The sequence below is a fragment of the Pristis pectinata genome, chromosome 13, assembly GCF_009764475.1.
Source record: "Pristis pectinata isolate sPriPec2 chromosome 13, sPriPec2.1.pri, whole genome shotgun sequence".
Classification (NCBI taxonomy): domain Eukaryota; kingdom Metazoa; phylum Chordata; class Chondrichthyes; order Rhinopristiformes; family Pristidae; genus Pristis; species Pristis pectinata.
Genome location: NC_067417.1, coordinates 45,825,404 through 45,841,903, shown reverse-complemented (window position 1 = coordinate 45,841,903; position 16,500 = coordinate 45,825,404). Strand labels below are relative to the sequence as shown.

Here is a 16,500-nt window from a genome sequence, read left to right as displayed (position 1 = left end):
TTGCTACCAAAGATAACACATAAACTACTGAGTCTGTGACAAATGCACGTTTCAGGGAAGCAGTAACAGCTAAGCTGCCATTTGGTGTTTGCAGATGTGTCTCAACCTCCATAAGACAAGCTAAGAGACTGTGACAAAACACATTACATTATGAGCTTTAGTTTAAACAGTACAGGCTTAATACTTCATGCAATTCTTGGCAAAACGGCAATTAAAAGTAGCCCCACCTTTGAGTTCACCTGCCGGCAGTTAAAATTTCTAAAAATCAACATCAATTTTCTGCCTAAAACATAAACTCACAATGGATTCGACGATAAGGTGCAACAGTTTTAAATAGCGGGTAATGCGACAATCTTACCGTGTGGTAACAATGTACCAGAGACCTGGAAATGCAAATACAATTTAAAAATGTGACACTGGATAGGATAAAAGTTTTACACACAATGAAGACCAATGGCTGTAATTAGAGAAGAATTGAGACTACACCCCTTTCCTGACGCCGACTCTTGTGGGATACCCTGTTGCCCTCTGGTACCTCCCTACGGGATTATTTTCTATTTAAGACTAGCCAGTCAGTTGACTATTTGACTAAGAGGAAATGGAATTTCCTTATCCAACACCAAGCGTTTAACTGGATAACAATCATGAACTTGAGCTAAATATTCCCACTTTCTATACACTGAGGGCAATTGCAACATTTAACCTCTGCAGAGGGTCTAAATTATTTAGTGTTTATGCTTCACATGAGCTTCCTTCTACCTTGCTTCAACTCACCCTAATAATATATTAAACCGAATAAGACCCTGATGCCATGAGAATAATCAGGAATAGAAAGCTGGCTCTTGCAGTTCATAAAGTCAAGTCAGGCTTGCTTACCAACCACAGTGCTTTCTCAGAGTTTGGAAGGCCGGTTTTGGCTGCTTGAGGTAACAGGGTGCCGTCACCGCTCCCGTTCTCCTTTAAGTTCTTGTCCAGTCTCTGTTCCCAAAGTCGGGGGCAGGTCAGCTTCGCCCAGGCACCTCGCGTGGACATCGGTGAGCGTGGGGTGGAGCAGCTGGAGTCCCTCAATGTCCGCAATAGTCAGCCCACCGCACATGGAGACGTCCAAACTCTCCAGCCACTTGCACTCCTTCAAGAGGACTTCCAGCATTCTAGGGGCAGAAACAGGAGGAGTAACATCCACAAGCACCAAATCTGATTCAACCTTACGACAAGGGAACAGGCTATTTGTTCAACAGGTCCGTAGTACCACAAGAACCTTTTCCTTCCCAATCTTAACTAATCAACATCCACAAGCACCAAATCTGATTCAACCTTACGACAAAGGAACAGGCTACTTGTTCAACAGGTCCGTAGTAATAATGTACCACAAGAACCTTTTTCTTCCCAGTCTTAACTAATCAACATCCTTTCTGCTCCCTTTCCAATACTAAACTGCATCTCATTGCCACCTCCATCGACTAATTCACATGAAAGCAAATTCCACATTCTCACTACCCTGTGTGAAAAGACGAGTTCCTTGAACGCTCTTATACATTTATGACTCACACAGATGAAAACAGGAAGGTGAAAAAGAACTTTGATTTCCACTTGCACCGATCCCCCCAGCAAAGTTTTAATGAAGGCAAAGTACCATCCACTTTGCAAACAAGCTCCCAGTGAACAGCAACAAACAGATCATTCCTGTGACGGTGCTGCTGATGAGGGAGAGTGTCGATCAGGGCACCAGGGCTTTTCTGATATCAAACATCTGTTTCTCAGAGAGAGTTTAGTGCCCCATTCAAATGACAGCATCTCCGACAGTGCAGTACTACCTCATTATTGAACTGGAATATCAGCCAAAATTCTGTCCTCAAGTCTTTTGAGTGGGACTTGAACACAAACTTTCTGCTCAGCAGCGAGTGTGCTACTACAAGCCATGCTAACCACTCCATTTAATGTTCTATACTTGGTCACCACTAAGGTAATTTTTCCAAGCAAAATAAAATATATTTATGAACAACCTCGCCACAGATATGGCAGATTCTAGTCTTGTGCCATGAGTTACTTACTGGATGGTGATCTTATCACAGCAAGAGATGTCGAGGTGGGTCAACCTCTTCAGGTGGCTTACAGCACCAATCAAGCCCTGGTCAGTCAGCTGGCCACAGTGGCTGAGGGAAAGCTGCTCCAGGCTACGGCAGTGTGTCGCGATGGAGACGATGCTCTCATCTGTTATCTCACGGACCATGCTCAGCGACAAGGTCCTTAGCTCATCAAAGCGGATTTCCTACAGCAGTAATTTAAACACACATCACATGCCAGCACACACCAATTTCTGTCCTTTGAGTAAAGGTTACAGATTCACTGCCCTTCTCCATGATATTTCTTCCTGTGTATTAATAAAAAATTAAATATGATGCAACTCTTGTAATGATTCAGATTATGAATTAATATTGCCCTTACCCTTCATACAGAACATTGACGAAGCCATATTCAAAATACATCCTCCAATAAACCATACATGATGCAAGATAAGACAATTACACAAGCAGAAAAATCAAGATAGCCAGAGACCTTGAAAAATCTGAGATTTCTGTCCATAACTCAGAACATGTCATCAGGTTTTATTTTTATAGTCATTTGCAACCCTTATCTTGTGCTCTGACTTAGTGAATGATGAAAGAACTAGATGCCTATAAAAAGCAGCTTTAATTCCTCTTTTTGGAAGACCAATAATCTTCGTAGTGGGGCAGACAGTCACAGATCCCCTCTGCTGCAAACTTTCAGTTTTAATTACCCAGCCCATCAATGATTTCTTTACTTCATCATTAAGAAGGACAGAACATTAGCAGTAGCCTTGTCATTGAATTCAATTCATCTAACAGAAGAATACGGTCTCTTGCTGGGATACAGCTCTGCAGCCAGACATCAGCAAGAGGTCAGTTCTCTGTGTGCCTGTCAAGGGCACCAAAACCAGGTCCGAGTGTGGTTCATTTTCCCTTTCTCTACCTCAGAGTACCAAAGTCAGTTGTAGCAAGCCTGCTTTCCCCCCCCCCCCCCCAGCCAGAAATGAAATGGCTAGCCGTTGATGCAATCTTTCTGATTTAGGTGGGCTATCAGCTGGAGGACTACGTCCAATTTCAAGCACCAAAGCACAAGATGTATGTCAAGCCTTATAGAGGATGCAAGGAAAATCTTTCTTCTTACTTATTCAGTCATTGGGATGTGATCATTGCAGGCAATGCCAACACTCACCATCCGTCACTAACAGGAGGTAGTTAAGAGTCAACTACGTTGGTGGATTTGGAGTCACATGGAGTCATCCATGTAGGACGGCAGATTATCTTTCCTTGAGGATGTTGGTGAACCAAATGTCTTTTTAAAACAATAATTCAGCAGCTTCACAGTCACCATTACAATTACTGACTTTATAAATCAAGATTTATTTAATAATTTGTATTAAATAAATTTAAGTGTGATTCAAACTTGTGTCTCTGGGTGATCCAGGGCTCTGGAATCCTAGTTCAGTATTGGTATATTATTGTCACTTGTACCAAGGTACAGTGAAAAGCTTGTCTTACAAACCAATCGTACAGGTCAATTCATTACACGGTGCAGTTACATTGAGTTAGTTCAGAGTGCATCAATATAGTACAGGTAAAAACAATTACAGTACAGAGTAAAGTGTTACAGCTACAGAGAAAGTGCAGTGCAATAAGGTGCAAGGTCACAACAAGGTAGATCGTGAGGTCATAGTCCATCTCATTGTATAAGGGAACTGTTCAATAGTCTTATCACAGTGGGATAGAAGCTGTCCTTAAGTCTAGTGGTACATGCCCTCAGGCACCTGTATCTTCTACCCGATGGAAGAGAGAAGAGAGAATGTCCCGGGTAGGTGGGGCCTTTGATTATGCTGGCTGCTAAACCAAGACTATGAGAGGTAAAGACAGAGTCCAAGGAGGGGAGGCTGGTAACTTAATCACTATACAAGTGCACCCATTATGAAGAAGATGTTGAGAAACTAGAAAAGATCTGATTGTTCTCCTTTGAGCAGAAACTAGGTGGAAACCTAATAGAAGTCTTCAAACCTGTGAAAAAGATTTTAAAAGATTAAATGGGAATAAATCATCTGCACTGGTGGGAGGGTTGATAGAGGATTCTGATTTTAGATAATTAGCAAAAGGACTGGTGGGGGTGGAAATGGAGGTTTTTACTTTATTAAAAATAAACACAGGTAGTTTTAATAATTGGGAATGTACTGCATGAAAGGGTGGGTGTAGACAGGCTCAGTTATTTTTAAAATAGAAATTAGATACATGGTAATCAGCAATGATTTGTAGGGTTGTAGGAAAAGGTTACAAAATCAGAACCAAATGAAAAGCTCTTTCAAAGAGGTGGCACATGTCAATGCCAGGGATGGCCTTCTGCACAATTATATCCTCCAAGTCTACCCCAGTAAGGACCTAACACAGCAAGACTCCAATAAGTCACGATCCAATTGTTCAGAAGTCCTGATGGTTCAGTATCTGGCTCACTCTCCTTTTAAACTCACCTGGACCCTCCCCTCCCCCCCTGCCCGTCACACACCTTTTAAACTCACTGGGGCCCTGTTTCCCACTCTCCCTTTAAACTCATCAGGTTCTGTTTCATATGCTCCTTTAAACCTATTGTGTTCACTAAAGAAAGTATTAATGCTATGGTGTAACATCTAAAGAAAAATGAATTAGAAGTGTATTGGTGTATTAATAGGAGTAATATCAATTGTCTGGAATATCTGCCAGTGTGGCACCAAAGTCCTGAGGATACCAGACTACTGGAGTTTTGCTGCAGTATATTTTTAATCAGCTGTTTCCATAGTGCACAGGATACAAGCCTCAACAATCCCTGTGCAAAGTACCTTCATTATGCTGGTATCTGTTAGCTTGGTACATGCAGTCAGACTGAGATCCTTGAGATGTGTTAATGCACTGAGTGAAGCTTGCTCTTTCTCCTTAGAGGTCTCAATGTCAGATTCAGTTATGACTTGGAGCTTTTCATCCCAAAGTTTGGGAGGAGCAAAAAATCCCATATTACCAAAGCTCCTGCTGAACTCTGGTTCATCATCACCCTGAATGGGGGGGGGGGGGGGGGGGGGGTAAAAAATAGAGTCATTCTTTAAAGTTTCATTCAATTGGCACATTCAAATTACATAGTTACGGCATAGAAACAACAGGTTAACATTGTGCCATGCTCAGCAACAGGTTCTATATCATTTCAATCTGTTGACATGTTTAATTCTTTGTTTCCTCATGCGCCTATTTTCCTATTAAATGGAAGAATGCTGTTCACCTCAACCACTTCTTGTGATTGTAAGCTCAACATTTTAACCACTATTAATACTAAAAATCTCATAAACCCATTGTTCAGGGCTGTAATCCTACAAATCAAGGGAAATTCTGCAATAGCAAATCTGTGACAGATTAGACCTAATATGGTGAGCTACTCAAGTACGTGTAATACATTGCTGGCCAATACACTACTACAGACTGAGACCATAAATTGTTATAGACTGTAGCTTTGTGAATTAGTGTCTTTGCGAGATTAGCATCATGCAGAGATGTTTATGGTCATTTTTTTTTATTGTACACAGTAAGTACTTAGAGATTCAACATTTCAAAGTGGATTTTCAAAGCACTGCAATGTTTGAGCTAAGAACATGTCTGTATTGCTTTCAATGTTTAAAAAAAGGCCTTTCCTCACTAGGACCGCACAGTGGCACAGCTAATAGAGCTGCTGCCCTGAAGCTCCAGAAATTTGGGTTCAATCCTGACCTTGGAAGCTGTCTGCGTGGAGTTTGCATATTCTCCCTGTGACCGCGTGGGTTTCCCCCGGGTGTTCAGGTTTCCTCCCTCATCCCATAAATGTGCAAATTGGTAGGTTAATTGGCCAATGTAAATTTTCCCTAGTGCATACGTACATTGTGGCATCTGGGAGGAATTGATAAGAATGTGGGGAGAATAAAAAAATGGAATTAATGTAGGATTGATGTAAATGGGTGGTTGATAGTTAGCGCAGACGCGGTGAGCTGAAGGGCCTGTTTCCGCGCTGTATCTCTCTCTGATTCATCCCATGCTTTCCCACTTTAGGCGAGCAAGGAATACATTCAGAGGGAGCTTGAAAGAGGGACTGAAACAAGGCAAAATGCTCAGAGAGTCTGAAGCAAAGACTCGAAGACACTTCTTGCACAAGTAATCAAGAGGCAACCACAAGTCTTCACTTCACCAGATATGATGTTAGCCTGAACAGACCTTTCAAAGTTCTTGCAAGAAGACAGAATCTCAAATCAAGTGACCAGAAGTAGGTGAATAAACAGCTATAAACCAGTCACCTTATTGTGTGGCTGGCTGTCATCGTTGGCTTTGATCAGTCCCAGCAGACCCCAGTCCGTGATCTTCTTACACCAGCCGAGGCGCAGCACGGTCAAGCCCCTGAGGTGGTTAGCAATGGCATGGACGCTGATGTCACTGATGTACAGACAGGATGTGAGGTCCAGCTCTCGCAGATTCCTGCCCAGGATTTTTGCCATTGAGAACAAGCAGCTGTCCTATAGAATTTAACCCAATGCAAAACTGAGAAAAATTATATGATTAATGGCAACTATAGGTCTCTGAGATTTACGATCACTGCTGCTGATTCGGAATTTGAGTAGAATTTTCATGTATTATCCAAATGTAAAACTCATTAAAGAAGAAACCAAAACAGAAAATGCTGAAAGTACTCAGCAGATCAGGAAGCATCTGTGGAAAGAGAAACAGTCAATGTTTCGGGTCAGTGAATCTTTGTCAGAATGGGGTCTGTTCTGACATCAGTTCTGATGAAGGCTGGCAGACCTGAATCATTGACTGCTTCTCTCTCCACAGATGCTGCCTGACCTGCTGAATTTTTCCAGCATTTTCTGCTTTGGTTTCAGATTACCAGCAACTGCAGTCTCTTTTAATTTTAACTTAAGAAGAAACTGTCTCTGAAGTATTGGTATTGGTTTTAGTGTCACTTGTACCAAGGTACAGTGAAAAACTTGTCTTGCATACCGATCGTACAGATCAATTCATGCCACAGTGCATTGAGGTAGTACGGAGAGCACTGAGGTAGTACAAGGTAAAAGCAATAACAGAATACAGAGTAATAGAGAAACAGAATCACTTGGCACCTCGTTTTAATCTCTGGTTGGTCAGTCCTTGTTATTTATTGTTTCAGTGACACAAGAATGGGAAGATGAAGAGAAAAAAAATAGACCAGACATATACAGTGGGGGCAAAAGTCCTGGGCTTCCCTACCAATGGGAGCACCAGCAAAATTATCACCCAGTTAAGAATTGCAGCTGCCTTCACAGGACAATGCAGCAAAGGCAACAAGCATTTCAATACCATTCCAAAGCAAGTAATTTATTCAAACCAAAGACAAGGTCTCAAGGGCAGCTAGTGGTGAGGAGCTGCTTGTGACTACAACATTGGGGGGGCGGCGGGGCGGATTCTTTTATATTGAAAAAACACAGCTAATTGTGATCATCTGGAATGTACTGCCTGACAGGGTGCTGTTGACAGGTTCAGTAATTTTTTTTTAAAGAAAGGAAATTGCTGATATGCTGCCAGGGAGACAATGGACTGATATTCAATGGTGGGGCTAATGCTCCAGTGGGAGGTACAAGGTGGTATCTGAGAGTTCACGTGTGGCCTCTGCAATTTTTCCATTTACTTACTCATTCTAACCTCCTCCATTCTGAGCTTGCAGCACTCCACTGACCAAGGACCAATCCTGATATCGTCATCCAACCACCATCAGCAGGTTTGACAATGATAACGGGGTTGGGTCTAGAAAACAGAGTGTTGCAAGTTCAGGAAAGGGCAGGCTAGAGTGAGTAAAGGGAGTGGAAAAATCGAGATGGTCAATATTGCATCAGCAAATGAATAAATCTAGACCGGATTCGAGGACGGAAAGAAAGAGGTGGGTCGGGAATCCTGGATGGGGCAAGGAGGTGGCAGCTTAAAAATAAAACCCTGCTCACACCCCTTTTGGTGGTGCTTAGCATTCAGCAGGAAAGGTTGAAAAGCTCTGGAGGAATGGGTCCCCAGTTAAGCACCTCGGAGTTTCACCTTTCCAAGTGGAAATAGCAAAGGTACATTGCTCATTTCAGCACGAGTGAAGTTCCCAGACACTTACGTTCACCATGGTGCAACAGCTGAAGTTGAGCCTCACTAGTTTCGACGCAGCCTTTGGCGAGGCTAACCCCTTGACCAAGTCACAGCCACTGACTTGGTAGCACTCAGAGATATCAAGGGCTTGCAGGGTGCGGATTGTGGGCAGGTCCTTCAGCACGCTGTCCGTGATGTGCCTGATCCTGCCCAGGGACAGGCACTCCAGGCACCGCAGGCTTGAAGCTATGGCCAGAACAGATTTGCCAGTTAGCTCAGCACAGCCAGTGAGATCCAGTGTAGCGAGTCCTGGCTGGCAGGCACAGATGGCAGAGACTGCTTCATCTGTGATGCCTTTACAGTGCTGAAGTTCCAGCCCTTCCAGGCAGAGTCCAGCAACTTGAACCACTGACAACACGGCTTCGCTCGTGATTGTGGTACGACTAAGATTGAGTATCTTCAGCGTGGCTGCCCGTCTATTTATAAAACGGAGGATGTTTCTCAGCGACAGCACAGCAGTTGAATTGGACGTGTTGGCTCCATGGTAGGGATCAAACCCAAAAGTGATGTGGCAGCTGGCAAGAGATAGCTTTCGGAGGTTGGGCGTGCAGTCAGTAAGTCGGTCGAAGGTCAGGTCAGAGAGGTAACGTAGATTGGAGAGGTTGAGTTCCTTCAGGTTCACCAGGGCTTCAGCCATCCTTACTTTGCTCTCATCTTTGGACAGTAAAGTGCCACTCATGAAAAGACAGTTGCATCCGCTGATGTCGAGCCCTCTTAGGTTATGGCATGCTGTGATCAGGGTCACAAAGGAGGCCTCGGTGATGTAACTGCCCCGCAGGGACAGGTTCTCCAAATGTGCAGCTAGGTGGAGCACAATGCTCTGAATGACCATCTTTGAAATGGGTGCCCCATCAAGATTGCTCAAAGCCATGTACAGACTCTGCCTCCAACCTAAATCTCTGAGGGATTCCAGAAAAGTGGACGATGCTTGAAGATTGTAGATGACATCTTTCTGTTCAGAAATAAACATTTGTGCAGTGAAATAACTGAATAGTACTCGTCAGTCACTGAAATGTAGTCACCACTTTATTGCAGAAAGTGGAACAGACAATATATTCACAGGAAGAACACACAAAGCTACGAGACAATGAAGGAATCTCCCTCAGTACTACATTGGTGTCAGTCTAGATTATCTAACATAGGTCTTCCAAGTTAGAACCAAGTGACTCAACCAGCTGGATCTCAGGTTCAATTTAGCTGCAATGCTTAGAAAAGTAACAGCATGCATCTGTGTGCAAGTGGTCGAGTCTAATTTGCCTGCCTAAATGTGGTCTGGCCTCACACATGGTCACAGTAGCAGAGGGTAGCTAGAACCTACATAACCGTACCACAATGGATAATCAGCACCTTCGGGGTGGGGGGATAAATACAAAAGCAAAAATCTCTCTACATCTACATTTGCTAAAAGAAAATTAGAACAGCGGGCTAATTTGCTCAACAAATATTGGCCGCTCCATACATAATTGATACCAGTTCACTAATGTTAATTATAACTACAAGTCCATTTCTCAATCAAGGGCTGTCCACTGGACTAGAGTTGAAGTGATTGATTTGGGAACACATCTTATTCCTACATAAGAAATGCAGGCAAATGGGAATCTTGGCCGACATGGACCAGTTGGGCCGAAGTGCCTGTTTCCATGCTAGATGACCCTCAGAGTCTACATGAATTCCTGTGCTGCTTGAAAGCCAGCAGAAGTTCATGGCTCCAGTTCCCCAGTCAGCTTCCAATAATATTTGCTGCCCACATAACAAGCAAAAGAATACTGCTTTGGGTTTGCCTGACAGTAATTGTTAACAGAAGATCACAAAGCCCATTGAAAGATCCAAGGTAATCCCCAAAAGGCAAGTGTTTGAATGCACTTTAAGCAGGAAGTGTTCATCAGAACATAAGAAGTAGGAGCAGGAGGAGGCCATCTGGCCCGTCGAGCCTGCTCCGCCATTCAATAAGATCATGGCTGATCTGGCCGTGGACTCAGATCCACTGACCTGCCTTTTCCCCATAGCCCTTAATTCCTCTACTGTGCAAAAATCTATCTAACTGTGTCTTAAATATATTTAATGAGGTAGCCTCCACTGCTTCCATGGGCAGGAATTCCACGGATTCACTACTCTCTGGGAAAAGCAGTTTCTCCTCATCTCTGTACTAAATCCACTCCCCCGAAACTTGCAGCTATGTCCCCTAGTTTTAGTCTTACCTACCAGTGGAAACAACCTTCCTGCTTCTGTCTTATCATTCCCTTTCATAATTTTATATGTTTCTATAAGATCCCCTCTCATTCTTCTGAATTCCAGCGAGTATAGTCCCAGGCGACTCAATCCCTCCTCATGTTAACCCCCTCATCTCTGGAATCAAGCTGGTGAACCTCCTCTGCACTGCCTCCAAATCCAGTATATCTTTCCTCAAGTAAGGAGACCAGAATTGCACGCAGTACTCCAGGTGCGGCATCACCAGTACCTTGTACAGCTGCAGCATAACCTCCCTGCTCTTCAATCCCAACATTCCGTTTGCCTTCTTGATAACCTGTTGCACCTGCAAACCAACCTTTTACGATTCATGCACCAGCACTCCCAAGTCCCTCTGCACAACAGCATGCTGCAATCTTTCACCATTTAAGTAGTAATCTGATTTCTATTATTCCTTCCAAAGTGGATAACCTCTCATTTACCAACATTGTACTCCATCTGCCAGACCCTTGCCCACTCACTTAACCTATCTATATCTCTCTGCAGACTCTCCGCATCCTCTGCGCAATTTGCTTTTCCACTCAAGTGTTGGAAGCTCCCTGTGGTCTCATTGCTGGAATATACTATTGCAGTGATAGTTCTAACCTACACAAATCAAAACCTCCATTTCAAACTTGAACAATGTTGAGTTCCAACTTGTTCAGGACATCACAGCGAAGCTAAGTTGCCAAGCACAGCTACACAAGCCTCATCGAGACTAATACAGAGCCACCCTAACCCACCCCATTCCACTGACATTCCAATCCCACCCTCAATCCCTCTCAAACCCGAGACATTCCAAATATTTAATTCTTCCCTAATTGGGACATCCTTGACTTCACGCTGTCTGCACTAGTCCAGGTGTTCCACTCCTTCCCACTGTTTCTTTCTCCTGAAAGTCCTTCTCTCTGACTGCAGAGTCACTCTGCATTCTAGTTACTTCCACCATCGCCATTCCCTGCTTTGCATCCGCTAGTGGCCCTCCCCAAGCTGTAAGCAGTGCTACTGCAGTGATGGCTGGTGTTGAATGACCTGACCACTAGTGAGGTAGCAGTGAGCGTTGTAATCACGCCTGGAATAGGGATGGCAAGCATTGGAAACAATTAATCAATCAGTCAGCACTTTCAATCCTAATTGCCGCCTAAAGACAATGTGTGAAGATGAACCCAAGCTCAGCCCATCATGATTCAGAGGCGCTCAAACCCTCAAAGAGATCAAGGCGATAGACGAGATATCTGTGGATGGCTGCCACCCAGAACCAGAAGGCAAAATTATACCCATGTGTAAAAGAAGTAAGTTACCTGGAGACTGCGATCCAGGGAGGCAGCATACCAGGCTCTGTTCACCAATGACGCCTCCTTCCTGTCCGATAGGGACAGGAAGCGCATGATGTAGCAGATCACCTGACAAAAGAGATTGTAGCCGTTATCAAAAGTGCCACATTCACCAGTCCCATGGGCAGGTCATCGAGGGGAGGGGAGGGGAGGGGGAGGGGAGGGGAGGGGAGGGGAGGGGAGGGGGAGGGAGGGGAGGGGGAGGGGAGGGGAGGGGATAAAGAGAAATCAATGTTGAGGCCATCAGGTTGGAGACAGGGGGAAAACTACACAGCACCTAGGAATAAAGACCTATCTTGCCCAACCTCTTCCTATAACTCAGGCCCTTGAGTCCTGGCAGCATCTTCTCTGCGCTTGTTCCAGTTTCTCCTATAACAAACAGGCCAAAACCGTACGCACTACACCAGGAGCATGTGGCGGTTGAAGGCGGTTGAAAGTCATCTGCAACAGGCGCAAGCAGGAGGGCCACCAGACCAAGGATAGCAAAGAAACCAAGTGCTGCAACCTGTGTTGGGGAAGCAACCCAGCTCTACAGAGCTTGCCCCAAACACTCCTGGTACTTACATGCAGATAATAAGAGGGGGGGAGCTAGCAGCAGCCCCCTAAAGAATGCAAACACCTCCCCATTCCCCTGCCGAGACTCCAGTGGAGAATGAAACCAGGAGAAGTAAGGAAAGCCTTACCAACTCAAGCTCCCAAGACTCAGCGGCCAACTGCCGGCCCCTTTTCCAGGGCACAGAGTCAATGGAAGGGAGGGCTGCAGAGGAACGAGAAGGGGAATGGCAGCTGATGAAGAGGAAAGAGACATCGAAGACACCACCTATGAGGCAACAGGCCTCCGGAAACCGTGGAAGTGGAGGGAGAAAGACTGACGCCCCAGGCAGAAGTCAGCGACCTCTCCTCGTCCGAGGATGAAGCCTCAATGGCTGATCGACGACACGGGCAGAGGAAGCGACAAAAAGGAAGGGACACAAAGGAGGAGGAAAACCCTCTGCCAGGAATCTGTGATGGAAGCCACCAGTCCATTCCATCCCAATTCCAAGAGACCAGGGGCAGCATAGCACCCCAAGCAGTACAAACCCAATTACGGGAAATCTGTGCCACCCACTTACAATGCTATGGTCAGTGCCATAAGCTCTTTTTAAAAACTTTATGCAATTATTTTATTAAACTAATAAAAATACAGGTCAAAAGTGAAGAAATGTCCATTTTTAAATCATTGTTAATGTTCAAAACCAACCAATACACTTCACAAGCTGCAGAGTTGTTTGGAAAAAGGATGACAATATGAATCACCAAGGAAAAGTGTAATAGGTTTACAGGGCTTGGTGTCAGTTAGGATACAATCAGCAGGGTTTGCATGAGCACATTTATGGATGGTGCAGGTGGGACGCTAGCTAAAAGAACAATTGGATCCACAGATAAGTTCTAAGAGACAACCAGTTAAAAGCACAATGAAATCCTCCTACCTCTACAGGTAAGTCTGGGGCTTCAGCCTCCATGGTTCCTTTTAGTCCAATGAGTTTACAGCATTTTGCCTCACGGTCTCCCACGCAACACACGGTCTACAAGCTCGACAGCATAACTGGTTTGCCCTGGCTGGCATGGGTTCTGAAACTTCTTCAGATTGTCAGCCAGCTTGCTTATGTATTGGTCCCAATATCCTATAACACAGGGGGAAGAAATAAATGTCAGACTTGAGCTAACATCATGCATCATTCACCATTTCAAATCAAGTCTATCCCTGATCTCTACTCACCTGCACTTAACCCTAGTGTTAATCCAGATCAAAACAACAGTAAATGGGAATACAATCAGCATTTACAAACGTGGGTAGACTTTCTACCCCATCGTTTAGGTGAACATAATACAGAAATTTCATACATCCATAACTAATTATTTACTCCCATCAGTGCTTTGTATGAATTCAGTTCCAGTAGATTCCTCTTTAGTAATAGCAGGACAGGACCCAGCAACATCCCTTTGATTCACCTGCTTCCTCAGACTCTATTTAGAGTCATATATTCTTCACTATAACTGCCAAGTGTTACTCCTTGCTGCCCTTCTACCTAATTTATGGTAGAAAGCCTCTCCACATTACATTTTCTGCTTCCCCTTCTCTCTCACTATACTTCCACTACATCCAGCTTCCTCTGACTGGACTTATGGCTACAATACCATATTTCTAAATCAGTTATTTTGACATCTACTCACTATATTGACCTATTAATGACTTCTGTCACTCTGCTATGATCTATTCCTTTGTCACTCTCCCGCTCACTCAGAACCAGCCTGTCCAAACCCAGCTTTACAAATGCAGTATTTCCCTTCTCGACAAACACGAGAAAGCCAAGATTTTCAAAAGGAGATATCGTCCTTCCTTCTTCCACGTTGGCTCAGCTGATCACTGACTCCAATACTGTCTCACCCTCTCTAATCACTTTGACTTTGATCATATTTCCCCCTCTAGCCTTATCTCTGTTTCATTAATCCACGATATCCATGTGTCCCAGTCCTGCTATATCAATATACGTTGGCTCTCCTTCCCTTGTACATCTATCTAGCTGCTGTGTTAATTTCTATGTATGTATCTATCTCCCCTGACACCAGGTCCCTCCCTCCCTCCCTCCCTGCACCCTACACCAGGTCTCTCCCTACTCCCTTCACCTCCCTTCTCCCTTCACCAGGTCCCTCCCTTCCTGCACCAGGTCTCTCCCTACTCCCTTCTCCCTACTCCTCCCTTCAACCTGCACCCTAACCCTGCACCAGGTCCCCTTCTCCCTGCTCCCTTCTCCCTACACCCTCCCCCTTCTCCCTGCTCCCTTCTCCCTACACCCTCCCCCCTCTCCCCCCCTCCCCTCCCCCCTCTCACCCCCCCTCCCCTCCCCCCTCTCACCCCCCCTCCCCTCCCCCCTCTCACCCCCCCTCTCCCCTCCCCTCCCCCTCTCACCCCCCTCTCCCCTCCCCTCCCCCCTCTCACCCCCCCTCTCCCCTCCCCTCCCCCCTCTCACCCCCCTCTCCCCCCTCCCCTCCCCCTCTCCCCTTCCCCCCTCCCTCCCCCCTCCCCTCCCTCTCCCCTCCCCCCCCCTCTCACCCCCCCTCTCCCCCCTCCCCTCCCCCTCTCCCCTCCCCCCCCTCCTCCCCCCCTCCCCTCCCCCCCCTCCCCCCCTCCCTCCCCCCTCCCCCCCCTCCCTCCCCCTCCCCCCCCTCCTCCCCTCCCCTCCCCCCCCTCCCCTCCCCCCCTCCCCCCCCGTCCCCTCCCCCCCTCCCCCCCCCTCCCCTCCCCCCCTCCCCCCCCCCCTCCCCCCCCTCCCCCCCCTCCCCTCCCCCCCTCCCCCCCCCTCCCCCCTCCCCCCCCTCCCTCCCTCCCCCCTCCCCTCCCCTCCCCCCCTCCCCCCTCCCTCCCCCCCTCCCCCCCCCCTCCCCCTCCCCTCCCCTCCCCCCTCCCCCCCTCCCTCCCCCCCTCCCCCCCCCTCCCCCTCCCCCCCTCCCCCCCCCTCCCCTCCCCTCCCCCCTCTCACCCCCCCTCTCCCCCCTCCCCTCCCCCCTCTCACCCCCCCTCTCCCCCCTCCCCTCCCCTCCCCCTCTCCCCCTTCCCCCCTCCTCCCCCCCCCCCTCCCCCCCCTCCCCCCCCCCCCCTCCCCCCCCCTCCCCTCCCCCCTCCCCCCCCCTCCCCTCCCCTCCCCTCCCCCCCTCCCCCCCCCTCCCCCTCCCCTCCCCCCCCTCCCCTCCCCTCCCCCCTCTCACCCCCCCTCTCCCCTCCCTCCCCCCTCTCACCCCCCCCTCTCCCCTCCCCTCCCCCCTCTCACCCCCCCTCTCCCCTCCCCTCCCCCCTCTCACCCCCCTCTCCTCCCCTCCCCTCCCCCTCTCACCCCCCTCTCCCCCTCCCTCCCCTCCCCCTCTCCCCCCTCCCCTCCCTCCCCTCCCCCCCTCCCCTCCCTCCCTCCCCTCCCCCCCTCCCCTCCCTCCTCCCCTCCCCTCCTCCCCCTCCCCCCCCCTCCCTCCCCCCCTCCCTCCCCTCCCTCCCCCCCTCCCTCCCTCCCCCCTCCCCCCCCCTCCCTCCCCCCCCTCCCCCCCCCCTCCCCCCCCCCCCCTCCCCCCCCTCCTCCCCCCTCCTCCCCTCCCTCCCTCCCCCCCCCCTCCCTCCCCCCCTCCCCCTCCCCCATCCCCCCCTCCCCCCCCTCTCCCTCCCCCCCTCCCCCCCTCCCCCCCTCCCCCCCCCTTTCCCCCCCTCTCCCCCCTTCCCCCCTCTCCCCCTTCCCCCCTCTCCCCCTTCCCCCCCTCCTCCTCTCCCCTCCCGTGCTCCCTGCTCCCTGCACCAAGTCTCCCCCCTCCCTGCTCTGACCGAGCCTCCCCCTCCCTGACCTACAGCCCCGCCCCCGGCCAGTTGACGTTACCAAGGTGATCGGTCACGAGGTGTCTCCGCCGGCCGGGGACGGGAGCCCCACTGCGCCTGCGCCCCGCTGTGGCCCGGGGTTCGGGGAGGGGGTGGGCGGGGCTCTCGACAGGAGGCGCATGCGCGTGTGTGGTTGGGGGGGCCGAGTCCGCATGCGCACTGAAGCCAGGCGCCTTGTGGGTAATGTAGTTTTTCGGGGGCATGTTTGCAGAGGCTTGGGGCTGCCTGTCCAGCCCGGGGGTGCAGCAGCGCTGAGTCTCCCTGCACCGGGGGGGGCGGGGGGGTGTTGTGGGCGGTGGAAATCTGAAGCCCCAAGTGGAAAACTCCACTTTAT

General features: G+C 48.5%; 1 protein-coding gene across 9 annotated transcripts in view; it reads right to left on the bottom strand.

Annotated features, from left to right (window-relative positions):
• The window catches only part of fbxl9 (F-box and leucine rich repeat protein), a 121,798-nt gene that overhangs the window by 36,485 nt on the left and 68,813 nt on the right, over positions 1–16,500 (bottom strand). For 3 of the 9 annotated variants that reach the window (XR_007957331.1, XR_007957329.1, XR_007957330.1), the window contains exons 1-8: positions 13,530–14,384; positions 13,240–13,434; positions 11,738–11,839; positions 8,179–9,162; positions 6,350–6,565; positions 4,880–5,089; positions 2,052–2,269; positions 877–1,223 (exon numbers count right to left, since the gene is read on the bottom strand). Coding sequence is in view for 6 of the 9 variants with exons in the window: in XM_052028042.1 (XP_051884002.1) it covers positions 941–1,223; positions 2,052–2,269; positions 4,880–5,089; positions 6,350–6,565; positions 8,179–9,162; positions 11,738–11,839; positions 13,240–13,272 (2,046 nt within the window). In the remaining 3 variants the exon portion in view is untranslated. Of the gene's footprint in view, positions 1–176; positions 1,224–2,051; positions 2,270–4,879; positions 5,090–6,349; positions 6,566–8,178; positions 9,163–11,737; positions 11,840–13,239; positions 13,435–13,529; positions 14,385–16,167; positions 16,227–16,500 lie in introns of those variants that run through there. The other 6 variants (XM_052028044.1, XM_052028045.1, XM_052028042.1 and 3 more) reach the window with 5 other exon arrangements.